The 15,609-nt window shown below is 35.1% G+C and overlaps 2 protein-coding genes across 3 annotated transcripts in view; one reads left to right on the forward strand and one right to left on the reverse strand.

Annotated features, from left to right (window-relative positions):
• Positions 1 to 15,609, reverse strand: part of cog5 (component of oligomeric golgi complex 5) — a 129,943-nt gene that overhangs the window by 84,935 nt on the left and 29,399 nt on the right. The window lies entirely within an intron of this gene.
• On the forward strand, positions 6,072 to 10,442 carry gpr22a (G protein-coupled receptor 22a). Its single transcript, XM_043713667.1, has 2 exons — positions 6,072 to 6,159; positions 9,172 to 10,442. The coding sequence occupies exon 2, from the start codon at positions 9,201 to 9,203 to the stop codon at positions 10,440 to 10,442; it is 1,242 nt and encodes a 413-aa protein (XP_043569602.1). The 5' UTR covers positions 6,072 to 6,159; positions 9,172 to 9,200.

Consider the following 15,609-nt stretch of genomic DNA (forward strand, 5'->3'; position numbering starts at 1 on the left):
CTCTATTTCTGTGTTTTTAATGATTACAAAGGTGTCATCAACGTATCTGACCCAGAGTTTGGGTTGAATTTGTGGTAAGACTGTTTGTTCTAACCTTTGCATTACTGCTTCTACTATGAGTCCCGAGATCGGTGAGCCCATGGGTGTTCCATTGATTTGTTCGTATATCTGTTGAATGTGAAGTGTGTTGTGAGGCACAAGTCCAGTAGTTTAAGTATACTGTCTTTGTTGATGGGTTCAACGTCCTGTTGTCTGTTATGTCTGTTTAGCAGGTTGGCTATTGTTTCTCTGGCTAGGGCTTTGTCAATAGAGGTGAACAGTGCCGTTACATCGAATGAGCATGGTTTCTTCCTTGTCTATGTTATATTTCTGATGATGGTTCCATGTGTGAAAAACTTACTTATGAGGATAAATTGAAGTTGGGACTGTTCTCCTTCGAGATAATGCAGCAAAGAGGAATAGTGATACAGGTCTTTAAAATCATGAGCAGACTGAATAGAGGAGATAGGGATAAATATTCCTGCTTGTAAAAGGAACAAGAATGAAGGGGTATATATTTTAAGGGATTTTCAAAATAAGCAAGCGAGGTAGGAGAAAGAAAACTTTTCAACTCAGTGAATAATTAGGGTAATGGAATACCCTGCCTGGACTTGTGATGGGTGCAGGTTCAACTGAGGCATTCGAGGGGATTTGGACAATTAGCTGAATAAAATCAATGAGTAAGGTATTGGGGGGGGAGCAGACAGAAAATTCACATAAGGTAACAATTTGGCACAATGGTCAATGGGCCGAATGGCCTCCTTCTACACCATAAGTCTTCTGTGATTTTGTGGTCACTGAACATTTTGTGATTGATAGCAGTGTTTTAATTTAGCAAGTGTCTATGTTAAAAATACAGTACAGTACAACACAAACAAAAGTACAGCTTTGTTTGTTGAAATAAAACTCTCTTCGTGCCCTAGGCATGACAATGATCCAAACTGAATTGGGACCATCTTCACTGAGTAAAGACTTATATTCTATGCAGGCAAAGTTCCATAGTAACATAAATTAAAGTTACCATTTCAAGAGTAGTCTGTAGATTGTGATATCAGGAGCAAAGAGTTTTGAACTATTTCACTCATGATTAAATTTTAAATAATTTAGTTTTCAGTATTTCTGAAATATTTACTCATATAATCAATCATTTCAGGCCAAGCATATAAATGTATCCATTCAATCTTTCTTTCAAACAGTCTACTAATGTCTCCACTACACAGTTCTCAGCTCAGAATCCAAATTTACATCACTTATATGTATATAGAGTTTAATCATGTTACATCTTAATCACCACATTCTCCAGGAAACACAGGCTGACGGGCGACACGGTGGCACAGTGGTTAGCACTGCTGCCTCACAGCGGTTAGTACTGCTGCCTCACAGCGCCAGAGACCCGGGTTCAATTCCCGCTTCAGGCAATTTCTGTGTGGAGTTTGCACATTCTCCCTGTGTCTGCGTGGGTTTCCTCTGGGTGCTCCAGATTCCTCTCACAGTCCAAAAATGTGCAGGTTAGGTGAATTGGCCATGCTAAATTGCTCGTAGTGTTAGGTGTAGGGGAATGGGTCTGGGTGGGTTGCTCTTTGGAAGGTTGGTGTGGACTTGTTGGGCCGAAGGGCCTGTTTCCACACTGCAAGTAATCTAAACTAAACACATGGTGGTAAATGGAGTAAGGTTGGCAAGAGACACTAGACATGGAAGATGTGCATCGCTCATTGTTACCTGCCATTTTTTCCCTCAAATTCCTGGACATGACAACTTTCTCCATCTACGAGAGATGCCAATGTTTCTTTCAACTTTGTACACGATCACTGTTTTTACAACATAATCATTCCTGCCTTCACTCTATCATAGATCATTCCCCTTTGCACATTCCTTTTTCCTTTTCATTATAATTTCTTAAAGCCTGTTCTTCTCCAAAATGTTCAGGTTCTGCAAAAGTCATTAACCTGAAACATTATTGTCACATCTCTTCCTGCAGAAACCCTCCGCCCTGCTGAGTACTTCCAGACTTTTCTGTTTATATTTCACATGCACTATGTTTATTCATCCATTTAATTATTTTCTAAAACAAATTCATTGCTTTATTTAATGGTTGGACTTAACATAAGCCAATGTGGCTCATCATCAAGAAATATGAAGAGGCTGAGGCGCTTTTCACCAGGAAAGAGAACAGAGTTGCACTGTTGGAGGTCTTTAAAGATATGAAAGGGTTTGACAGTCTAGACAAAAGATCTTTCCACTTGAAGGGGAGACCAGAGCTTGAGTCAAGGTGACTAAGTGGTGGTTGGTGATACATAAAAATGAAGCGAATACAAGTATACATTGATGGAGTTAGATAAAATAGGTAAGATATTCTCATGGAGAATAAACACTAGCATGAACCTGGTGAAATTCTTTCTGTGCTGCAAATACCGATTGAAAGACAGCACCTAATGTTTTGCAATGCCTTTTAATTTTTCCTGCAACAGTCCAAATCACCAAGTGGACCATAAGCCATTAACTATTAATATCTCTAGAGGCTCACATCACATCCTTTTCACAGTACTCTATTCTATTCAGCATGACTATCTAATTGTTGCAGTGTAGTACCTAAGATGGGACATTACTACTTTAATTCAGATCAAATACAAATCAACACTCATATATAAACCTGTAAAACCTTCTTAAAAATGAAAAGGTTAATTTATGGAAACACAATTAATGTATCTAAAATGTCATAAATCCTTTAAAAATAAAAGTAAAGCTTTTTCTAGGATTATCACACTTTCCACATTATAGTTAAATTTACAATCAATGTCATTCAAATGGTTACTTATAATACTTTTGATTGTATGAGATGAAAATGGTCATGATTAGTAACAATCAGATAAAACGTATAACTTCACTTGGTAGTGGTCAAGATGAAATAATTAGCAGTTTCCAAATCTAGTGTACACAGACCTCCTATCATGAGACGTAACAAATGTGCAAAATATTCTCAGTGTAACTAGGCAACTAGACTAAATTATTGATGAAATGATCTTCAGCAAAATAATTACCATCTCCCAGACTCAGTATATAAAAAAGCATTATAAAAATTCAACTGAAGAAAAACGTGAGCCACACTTAGTCACAATATTTAAGCAGTAAATAAAGTGTTTAATTCTAGAAGAAAATCAATAAAATTTTAGCTTTAGATTAATTTTTGAAATACTTGCTATCAATGCTCAGTTCTCTTTAGATTGGGTCAATTGGACCCCAAATTTATTTAGGTCTTTTAAACATATTCTGAGGTATCAAAACAAGTATTTATTGAACTTGGGTGTGGGAAGAGGGGGAAAAAAAAAGAGAACACACCCCTTTGCACAAAGAATTGGTCAAATCCATTATGGTTAGCAAATCAAAACAAATGCACACACTGCAATTCTCTGCAGTAAAGAGAAGCAATGAGTCAAGCTGTCATTCGATGAATGCCGCCCACAATTACTTCATACTGCCTTACCACTCCAAAAGGGCTATAACTGAATGTGATCTCCAGAGACATAAGGCTGCAGCATGCCACTTTCACTGGATATTTTCAGAAGCTTATTGATTTCTCAGTTTAGAAAAGAAACAACCTATTGACATAGGCTCAGAAGCTCATCAATGTTATATGCTGGCAATCTCAGCATAAGCAGGTTTTGTTTAAATGATCAGCTTCAGAAACACTTCTTACAGTACTCTACATACTGTACTCTGTTACCAAGAGGATCTTTCGTAAATGGCTTGCATACAGAATGGTTTTGGTCTTCAGCTAAGGTAAGATGTCTTTATTTACTATCATATTTAGTAGCTCGACATGCACATTATTAAATGCTAAAAGACAAACTGGCTTATAGTAAATGTTAATGTTTCTCACAAATATTTCAGTGATAAAATGATTAAATCTTCTGAATTCTAATTTTGAATACACGAATAAGTTCTAAGCATCAAATAAGAATAAAATAAATAAAGTGAACAGCTCCAAATATAAGTACAGCCAAATGTTGCTTTTCAATAATGGAGTGTTACACTTGCAAAGCAATTGCAATGTGCTCTGGAAATAAGTTAAAGGAGTTATGATTGACTATTGTCAATATCATTGTCCTTTAACTGGCCAGATATTAAAGCAACACTTGCATTTTGAAACCAGTTTTACGTATCGTACGAATAATTTTCAGAGAAAAAAAAATTCTATTTCCTCTACTTCAATTTTATTTGGATATATTAGCTGTATCTTTAAACAAATGAAGTATAGAGTGAGGATTAAATATAAATCTAGCCTCACTAAATTCACCACATTGGCTTTGTTCATTATACAAAGGAAATGAGCAATGCTAGTCCAAACTGTTAATGCTAAAATGTATCATCGGACATTACTACAAGTTTAAGTCAATTTTTCACAATTTTGTAACATTAATTTACCGAATTACATTTAATTTACACAAAATGTTCAAATTATCTTGAACTCATTTTGTAATTTGTTTTACATAGCATAGAAGTAAAATATTAAATCATACACATTTACATGATAACTGCTATTCACAAATTTGCTTGCACTCATTTATTATTTTATCCTTTTCGGATCAGTTTCACTGAGATTTATTCTTCTGCTAAAATTCTCATTTTATTTAAGATGGCACATTTTATTTTTAAATTTCCTCCCTCCAAATTTACTCGATTATACCTTCCACTCAGCAGCCAGCAATTTAGCATTGTTGAGTTATTATAAAGTATTCATAGCTCTCCTCAAACACGTTTGTAGGCACAAGTGAGTGATGAGAAGGTTTCCTCCGCAGCTAGTTCCTCTTCTTTTCCTAGGGTATTTAACCAAGACTAATCAACTAGTTTTTTTTTGGACTATGCTAAGCATAAAATTGAGGACGAGGATTCAAATTCTCTAATTACAGCAATTCAAAGAATCTAGAAATTGATTCACACCTCTGGTCCACACAATAGGGTGAATGGTAAGAGGAATTGCTGTCACACAATTTTTCTGTGGTTCCAAGAATTTATATTAAGGGTCCAATACAATTATACTGAATGGAAATCACTTTCTTTCCATACAAAAGATGATACAATCGTTACAATCTGTTAACAATTCACAAGTTACCTCTTTAAAGTGTGCAGATCACTATTTGACCAAGTTTGTTCTTTCTCTTTTTGTAGGAAAAGCAAAAATTAAGGACATGATACCAATGAAAACCCCTAATGACTGCAGCAGAAATTCAAAGACCCCATCACCGATGTTATGCATGTCACTACTGCAGTGTGCAACCTGAATTTCAATTCATAGAATGACAGCCAAAGAGGGTCGCATAAATGGTCCAGATTATTTGAAATAACATAGAACATTCTGACATCATGAAGCAAACCAATACAATTTGAATGTGTTTATTGAGTTTGACCTTGATAAGGCATTAAGAATATGAGATACTTCGATGTTCTTCATTGCCATTTTATTACGCTTTGGGAAACTGCTTCCTTAAGGAGGTATTAAGTAAACCAAAAAAAAATGCAATAATGGAATCTACAAACCAGCAATGCAAACAGCTTATTTCAATTCCTGTAAACTACTCTCGGCTTTATACTATGGAAAATCAATTTTGCATCCTAATTATGCAAGCTACTTTCAAATCTCATTAAAGGAAAAAAAAATCATATTCAGCAATTAAAGAATCTCAAAGGAGTGCAACACCTGTTATTACTGGAAATATATGGCTTACAGTGACTAATAGCATAATTTGGGACTTATCAGTAATGCACATCATGAATGAAATTTAAAAGGAAACTGAAAAAAAGGTGCTGGAATCCGGCAGAAATGGAATACGTGTACAATATCCATGGTGAAAGCCCAGCTTATATTTCTTCAATGGCCGGAGCCCCCATATTTTGGCATTTATTCTATTAACTGCAAAGAACATCAGAACAATTTTTCAAATTATAAGAGTCACAAACTCAAGTGGTTCAAATGTAGGGAAATGCAAATAGTTAAGTTTTGGAGTCTATTTCAATGTCAAATGAAGTATCCTAATTTAAATTCATGGCACTGATTAACAGGCTTATGAAATCAACTTGAATATGTCAGGTACTTTAGAAGCTAAAGAAACTTCTAGAGAAAAGGTAAGCCAGAAAATGAACTATTCGCTCTTACAAATAAACAGTGAAAATCATTCATTTTGAAGTGGGTTTCTACATTAAGTTCTGTGCTGTTTTCACTAGGTCTGTGCCCAAGTAATTACGAAAATTTAAAGAAAGATAATCAGAATAAACTATACAATGACATTTTAGTTTTTTCGAGATTTGCCATCCTCCAGATATCTGTGCCTGAGACACACAACACTTATAAAGGAAGAATCGTGAAATGTACATTAGTCTGCTGAACTCAATCTCATCTATTCTAAAATAATTTGCCATCAAATTCTGATATAGATATTATACAGTGCATATTACAAGAAAATTACTTTCATACAATATTATTACAAGTTTTATCACAGCAAATATAAGTTGTACCAAGGTTTAAAATAATCTTTTTCTGATGGGATCACTAATTCCTACAAAGTTCATGGTTCAAGGTGCATATTACTAAACAGATTTGAGACTCTACAAAAGTTCATGTTAACTCCAAGTCATGTGGATGCCCCAATCTTTGTTTCATACTATCAAATTTTCAAAATATGATGGTTAACCTATAACTTTAATTCCTGGTTTGACATCAATGTGAATTTTTCAATGTGATTGGCTGTCTACTTGATTAAATCAATTCACCTGGACATTTGGAGATACCTTCCAGTTGGTGCCAAAATTAAACTAATATCAGTTAAATGGAAATCTGTGACACTGAGATTGCAAAATATTTGTGGACATGATTTTTCAAAGTCAGTTGGATATGCTGTCACTTCGCTGATTGCCAAATCCAAGCCACTGAGAAAATACATTTTGCCAAGCCATAAATTGTAAGTACTCCCACTTCATGCCATAATCAACTTGTGGATACATATATCATGGTCAATGAAAAGAGCATGAGAAAGCTGGGTTAGAGTTCAGAGACTTAATTAAGAAAGCAAGAATAAGTAGTTGATGATCCACACTTATTATTCATGCAGAAATGAACCAGATAGCAGCACATAAAATGTTGAGCTTCTGTATGTAACTATTTTTCATACAAAGCCAAAAAGCATATTTTTGCTTATGTGTTTTGATTAACAATTTGAATCAGGCACAAGCATACATTAAATTTTATCATCAATTTTTGGTGTAATCAAAAAAGAACTGATATAGCAAATCATAATATTAATTTTATTTTCATAATCACCCCATAATTGCAGTACATCATATTTGTGATTAATTCCAATACACCTGTTACTATCTAAATATGGCCAGAAGAGGGCAGCAACACAACACTTTTAAACATTAATATCCATTCTGAAATATTACTTTTCTAACAGTTATCTAATTAGTTCCTTTAGGTGGAACTAGACAGTGATATAGAGCAGGGCCCTTGACCAATGATTTCCTTTCCTATCCCAGTGATATGTGGTCATTGCTGCAGAGTTTAGCCAACTCAGAGGACATCAGATTTGCATGGTACTAAAAATCTGATCTGGTACATTTGACCAATTACGCATCTGAAGAAGTTGCCTAGAGAACCACATTTTATTAAAGTATTGGAAAAATACTTTAAGAACTTGCATCTTGTAGATTTATCCATACATAAATTTTAAAAAGACAATGCAACATGTAAAATTAAGTGTTCATAATAAATAAGAAATCACTCAATACAATTGTAAAATGACAATAATGCACACTTGATAGTAGACTACACGATGGTCTATCTTTCTCATTTAAGAAACTAATTGCAGTTTTTCCAGTTAGGAAATTTCAGTAATGCCAAAGTATGCACCTGTTATCTGCATGGAAGTACAAACTTGGAGCATTGATGTAAAGAATAGATTTGCAAGAAAAGTGAACCCCAAAATATTCATTTAATCTTTCCCCTTCTACTAAAATATCTGGAACTGACTGAATAGCTGAAATAGTATTTTACTGTTACTCCTGTTGAGCATTCTACTTGACAGAATACAACAACTTGTATTTATATATGGCACCTTGAAAATAACATATCACAGAGTCTGCTGCTGGGCTATGTTTTATTTAGACTGTACATTCTACTTGAAGAGATGTTCAGATATTATAGTAATTACAGTAATTTTTACCCTAGTAGCTAATGCATCTGTAAACCAGCTATGAAATGTTTTACCTTAAAATTCAGAACTCTTACATTTTTATTACAATGGCAATAAGTTGAGGTTTATTAAAGAAAAGCTGACCTACTGTTGACAAAATGCATTTTACCCAATATTTATTTTTGAAGCAGAAGAATAACTATCAGTGTATAATATGACCTAGAATATAAATCTTTAAAGGCTACAAATATACATATAAATAACAATTACTGCATAAATATACTATTGGCATCTTTCAGGTACAAAACTTACATTAAAAATAAAGATATGACTTAAAAATGATTTTAGTTATTCATCATCATAAATATTTAAATTTTTACATATTACAAGTTATTTCACAATTTCATTAAATTTAAAGCAAACGTTTATTTCTAATATGCCCTCTTAAACACACCAATTTTCTGAAGTGATCAGAAAATAAATATTAATTATTGGTCAGATCTTCCCAATTTAAAAGAACAATAAACAATTGTTTGATTTGTTTTGAAAACCTTATTCTTTCATGAGGTATGTCATTAGCTAGCTAGTTCAGCATTTTTGGCCCAACACTGACTGCCTTTAAAAATTTGGTGGTGACCTCCCTGCTTGAACCATTGCAGTCTGTGGGGTACAGCATTCACAAGACTGTTTGGGATTCTGCAATTTTGACCTAGCAACAGTAAAATAATGGTGATACACTCCCAAGTCAGCACAGTGTGTCACTTAGACAGGGACAACCAGCAAAAATCCAAACCATGAAAAATATTAACCTGACTGATTCGGAATCAAGTTTATATAAAACTGGCGTATATGGTCAAAAAGAAAATAGATGCAAGACTTTTGTATAGTGATCCTTCATAAAATTTAGTATGACACAGTAATGCTTAAATGCTCTTGTTTACATTTTCAGGATTGATCAAAATCCATTATCTACAAAGAATGTGTTTTCATCTTATTTTACAAGTCACCATGCAGCCAGAAATCAACTTGACAGTTCAAGATGAGATACATAATATCAACGGCAATGCATATCAGACTCTTCCTTACCCAGCAAGTTTTCAGGCATCTCTTACTGGATTATTCATACTAGAAATTGTATTAGGACTCAGCAGTAACTTGACAGTATTGGTACTTTACTGCATGAAGTCAAACTTGATTAATTCAGTCAGTAATATAATCACTATGAACTTGCACATACTGGATGTTGTTATATGTGTTGGATGCATTCCTCTTACAATAATTGTCACTCTTGTTTCACTGGAAAGCAAAACAGCTTTGATCTGCAATTTTCACGAAGCCTGTATTTCTTTTGCTAGTGTAGCAACTGCAGTAAATGTTCTGGCAATCACACTGGATCGTTATGACATTTCAGTAAAGCCAGCTAATCGAATTTTGACCATGGGAAGGGCCATAACTTTACTAACATTAGTGTGGATTGTATCCTTTTGTGCTTTTACAATTCCTTTTATTGAAATCAGTTTTGTTAATCTACAAAGCAATGAAAACACCTGGCAAAATAATACACACTTTTGCATTGGTGTAAATGTATACCACAATGAACTGGGAATATATTACCACCTTCTAATTCAGATTCCCATCTTTATTTTCACTGCTGTTGTAATGTTGATAACATATAGCAAAATACTTCAAGCCTTGAACATCAGAATAGGCTCACGATTTTCAACTAGACAGAAAAAAACAAAAGGAAAAAAGACCATGCCACTGACTATACACCATAAAACTACTGCCCAACCAGAAAGTAACAGAGGACACAACGCAATACTGGGAGTAAGAACTTCTGTCTCGGTAATAATTGCCCTGAGAAGAGCTGTTAGACGCCATCGTGAAAGGCGAGAACGACAAAAAAGGGTTTTCCGAATGTCCCTCTTAATTATTTTAACTTTTCTTATTTGCTGGACGCCTATATCAATTTTTAATATTGTCATATTATATAAAGGTCTAGATGATGTAATGGTAAAATTAAGACTGTGCTTTCTAATCATGGCTTATGGAACAACTATATTCCACCCTCTACTATATGCCTTCGCAAGGCAAAAATTCCAAAAGGTCCTCAAAACCAAAATGAAAAAAAAAGTGGTCTCAATTATTGAGGCTGATGGCAACCGCAACAATCCAATAATCCACAGCTCCTGGTCAGATCACAAAAGAAACAAAAGGTAATTTTCAATGAAATATCATATTTGGACACAAATTTCAGCATCAGAGGTTGGAAGCAATTAATATGGGTCTAAGGCTCATCATCAGATACTGGGAAGAAAATAAATAACAGCTCTTGTAAAATTCATAAATGAGTCAAAAGATAATTTTCCACTGATGTGAGCAGACTATTGGCCAAAGGATTAAATTAATGTGAGAATCAAGAAACCATCTGCTGCAGATTATTATAAATATTATAATAAATGTTATGTCATATGACTATCACAGCACTGTTTAGTTTTATTCAATTTTTCAGTTGATATAAAGATTATCCCTTTCTACCCAAATTATCCTCACAGCATTGTTAATTAAACCATTTAGTCTGTACTTTTTCATTGTGTAATGTTTTGAAATCTTTCTCGAAAAGTGTATTTGTAAATAATGTAAAGTAATGCAAGCATAATGGTTCAAAGTAAGTGCAGAATGAATAAAAATTGAAAAAGAAGCAACTTAAAAAATAATGCCTGATTAAGGCCTGTACCAGTCTCCACATGCAATGAAAAACCCTCTGTCAATTTTGCCACCTCCACAGTGTCCTCCAACATCCCCTTCCTTATGGTACTATAAGCTACACGAAGATTAATTTTACGCTCTCCATTTTCACAGTCCGTAACTCCAAATATTCATTCAAAGTGAAGCAACAATTTGCTTTTCTGGTTTCAATTTAACATATTATATTTGTTGTTCACAACGCAGTCTCCTTTATGCTGGGGACACCAAACCCAGTGATTACCTTACTGAATACCTGTCAGTTCGTGAATTTTGCAAGTTCCCAGTCACCTGTCATTTACATTCTCTGATCTTGCCCTTACTCAGACTTTTCTATACTTAACCTGCTGAAAACTTCCAACGGTGGCCAACATCAGCTCAAGGAAGAGCTTTCATCTTTCGACAGGACACTTTTGAGCACTCTGGATTCAACTGTGTATGCAATAATTTTAGATCGCAAGCTTTGCTCAATTTGATTCATGCTCATTTGCTGATTAGGTATTTTCTCTCATTCCTTTTCTCAATCACTTTACTTTGTATTTAGATGGGAGCTCTCTTGCCAATAAACAATTATTTTGTTTCTTTACTGTTCCCATCACTACCCCCAACTACCTTGGCCTAAAATAACTTTTTATCATTTACTTTCTCTTGTTTTACATCCTATCACAGACTTTCCCCTTTGCTTTTCAATTCACACTTGCTTAAAACTGATTACATTTTACTTTTGGTGCCTGGTCACAGACCAAAACCATCAACAATAAAATAGAAATTGCTGGAAAAGCCCAGCAGGTCTAGCAGCGTCTATGGAGAGAAATCAGAGTTATTTTCTGAGGAAGAGTCACTCAACCTGAAACGTTAACTCTGATTTCTCTCCACAGATGCTACCAGACCTGCTGGGCTTTTCCAACAATTTCTGTTTTTGCATCTGATTTCAAACATCTGCAATTCTTTTTTGTTTAGTCCTAAAATATCAACTTTGTTTCTCTTTCCACAGATGTTGTCAGATCTGCTGAGCATTTCAGGGCATGTTTTCTTGATTTGTGGTTTATACAATTACTCTGAGAAAATCAAAATTGCCACAAAATTCTCAACGGTCAAGACGTGATCCTTAACATTACAAAATTTACATGTAATATCATGGTCACATTCACAATGGTTACAGTTACAGGTCCAAAACAGCACACAAAAAGCACCAAAACACACCAGTCTTTGAATAACAAGGGGAAGAAGTATCACTTTAAGTTTAAAAGCCACACAGAGAAGAAAAAAAGCTCATTCATATTGCACTTTCTGCAAACATTCAACCTCAGTAAGAGTTCGAAGTATCAGTGATTTAAATACAAGTTTCAGTCAGCAGTAGATATTCAGCAGTATTATTTTAGTAACTTTTATAGGAATCGAATGAAAGGTCATAATTTTCATTTACCTGTTCAAGTTCTTATTCTAACCTCATAACAAGAAACAAACTTACATATCAATTGGCACAACCAGTAAATCTTAAGTCAGCCAAAATACTTTTCCACAAAGATTAAGAGGACAAAATTATTCCTAATTTGCAATATTACTGTTTAACTGTAGAATTATTCCCAGTAGGCAAGGTGCCATTATAACTGGCTGAATTCAACATTGAAAAGCAAAAACTTTATATTTATACAGCACCTACTGTCTCCTCAGGATGTTGCAAAGTACTTCACAGCCAATTACTTACTTATCAACTTGAGTTAGTATTTTGTAACAAACGTCGCAGTCAATTGTCAACATATAAAAAGTGAGATCAACATCCAATCAATGTGTTTTGTCTGTGTTTTTGAGACAAGAATGTTGACTCGGACATTGGCAAAAATTCTGATGCTTCTTTAGGAATCTTTTACATCCTTAGAACGGGTCAATTCTTTAAAACTGCAGTGAAGTCAGTTTAGATTACATGTCTAGAGTTTGAATAAGGTCTTCTGAATCAGAAACCAGACTCATAACAAAGCCAAATCCAACTAGTGTATACAAACATTATATTACAGTACTTGTCCCTTTCAAACACGCTCAAAATTAAAATACACCTGTCATCAGATACAACGTGCAAACTTTGAAAGCTAAGGATTTTAAAATAAATTATTCTACAATTGTTCCTTTCACAAGCCATATTTGGCGAACCACTACAGGACATTTCAAGAGTAAGCAATGTATCAAACTGGGCTGAATTTGGGACTGATATGCTCCTGATTCAGAGGCTTTGGGTTCAACACCAATCCAAGCAGTTAACTGCATAATCTAGACTGAAGGAATATTTCAGCAATGAAAAATTTATCCTCAAAATCAGGCATTAAAGTAACATAACATATTCAGCAAGGGTAAATATTAAAGATATCATGGTTCAGAGAAAAGTTAGTAATCCTCTATACATCTCGCTTGACATTGCTCCCTCAATTAACGCGACAAAAAAAAACAAGGCTAGCAACAGATCAGATTTCTGTTGATGGATGTGGACTATCACAGAATGACTGTCACATTTCTTTAAAGAGTGCTTTACTACTTGAAGTTATGACAACATTTGATTTATATCGATAACTGCATATAAAGAGGCTATCTATCTGCTATTTTACAAGAATTTTACTTTGTTTTTACTGTTCCCATAATGTTAATTACAGTGAAATTCCAGCTTAGATTTACCTCAGATTATTGTAATGTAGGAAGTAAATGAAAAACATGTTAGATATGGACATTTTGTAGTTCAATCTGATTTCAGATACATACCAACTAAGCAAATTGGACAATTCAATCTCGAAATAATCAGCAAGTATGCTGACCTACTGCTTCACCACCCAATCAGTAGAACTGATCAAATGTTTAGAATCCAAGTATGCAATTACATCTATTTGCTGGTCTATAGTTGATATTTATTTAAATCAAAAGGCGTCAGGAGGAGACACTGCGGAGCCAATACAATAATCAGACTGGAACGAAAAGTAAATTAAAGCAAGACTGTGCAGTCAGCAATAGTGACATAATGGAGATACACTTAAAGCTGACGTAAACAACTGACTTAGTCATAGTCATAGAATCATACAGCACAGAAAACGACCCTTCAGTCCAACTCATCTGTGCCGATCAGACATTCTAATGTGGCCTATTTCCATTCACTAGCATTTGGTTCATATCCATCTAAATCCTTCCTACTGATGTATCCACCCAGATGCCTTTTAAATGTCATATTTGTACCCACCTATTCTACTCCTTCTGCCAGCTTGCTCCCTATGTACACCACCCGTTGCAAGAAAAAGTTACCCCTCAAGTCTCTTTTAAACCTTTCTCCTCTCATATTAAGCCTACGTTCTCTAGTTTTGGACTACCCCCACCTTAGGAAAAAGACCTTGGCTATTCACCTTATGCTTGCCTCAAGATTTTTAAAATCTCTAAGGTTACCCTTCAGCCTCCAACGCTCCACGGAAAAAAAACTCCAGTTTACTCAGTCTCTCCTTATAATGTATACCTCCAGTCCCGACTTAATCCTAATTTTTTGGTTAATTTAGAGGATTGAGGTACAAAGTTTGTAAGTCTTAGATAAAGGTCAGAGATTCAAAAACCTCTTTTTCCGTTGGATAGTAGATACTGCAACAAACACAAAAGTTATGCGATTCAGGTTAAATTAACATTTTAAAACTGAGTTTGTTCAATATCTGTAATAGGCTGGTGGGACTAGTTTAATTTGGAATTATGCTCAGCATGGACTGATTGGACCAAAGGATCTGTTCCTATGCTGTATAACTCTATGTAGAGAAAGGCAATTAAATAATGCAGAGATGTCAACAGCAATGCTTGTCTTCCCCTCGCTACATTCCCCCCACATTCTTCTCCAAGACTCCCAGGAGATCCAACATGAGACAGGAAAATGAATAAGAAAAAACTTGAATAATTCTTGAAAGACAGTCATTGAAGGCGACATGAAATGGTGCAGTCAACAGAGGACAGTGATCAATTAAAATGATGGAGCTAGCTCACCACTCTCAGTTGCTGAGCAGAGAACGGACTTCCAACATTGAGAGTTAGAATTCCTCACTTGATGAACTAGGAACCAAGGACCATTGGTGCTCCTTGTCAAGTGAGGCCCACACACAATAGATGCCAGAGTCATCTCAAGTTTTAGCAGTCTGCTAAAAACAAAAGTGTTCGAGACATGCCATTATTTCTACCTGATGTTCCAATCATCAACATCAGCTCAGAACACCTATTACCACAGCATTTAGAAGGTGATAAAAATTAAATTCACCAAGGTTTCCAGTAGCATAGAGTTATAGAGATGTACAGCATCGAAAGAGACCCTTCGGTCCAACCCGCCCATGCCGACCAGATATCCCAACCCAATCTAGTCCCATCTGACAGCACCAGGCCCATATCCCTCCAAACCCTTCCTAATCATATACCCATCCAAATGCTTCTTAAATGTTGCAATTGTACCAGCTTCCACCACTTCCTCTGGCAGTTCATTCCATACACGTACCACCCTCTGCGTGAAAAAGTTGCCCCTTAGGTCTCTTTTATATCTTTGCCCTCTAGTTCTGGACTCCCCGACCCCAGGGAAAAGACTTTGTCTATTTATCCTATCCATGCCCCTCATAATTTTGTAAATCTCTATAAGGTCACCCCTCAG

Source organism: Chiloscyllium plagiosum, chromosome 23 (assembly GCF_004010195.1).
Source record: "Chiloscyllium plagiosum isolate BGI_BamShark_2017 chromosome 23, ASM401019v2, whole genome shotgun sequence".
Lineage (NCBI taxonomy): Eukaryota > Metazoa > Chordata > Chondrichthyes > Orectolobiformes > Hemiscylliidae > Chiloscyllium > Chiloscyllium plagiosum.

Coding starts and splice junctions, on each gene's coding strand:
- gpr22a (XM_043713667.1), top strand. CDS start 9,201: ATGTGTTTTCATCTTATTTTACAAGTCACCATGCAGCCAGAAATCAAC.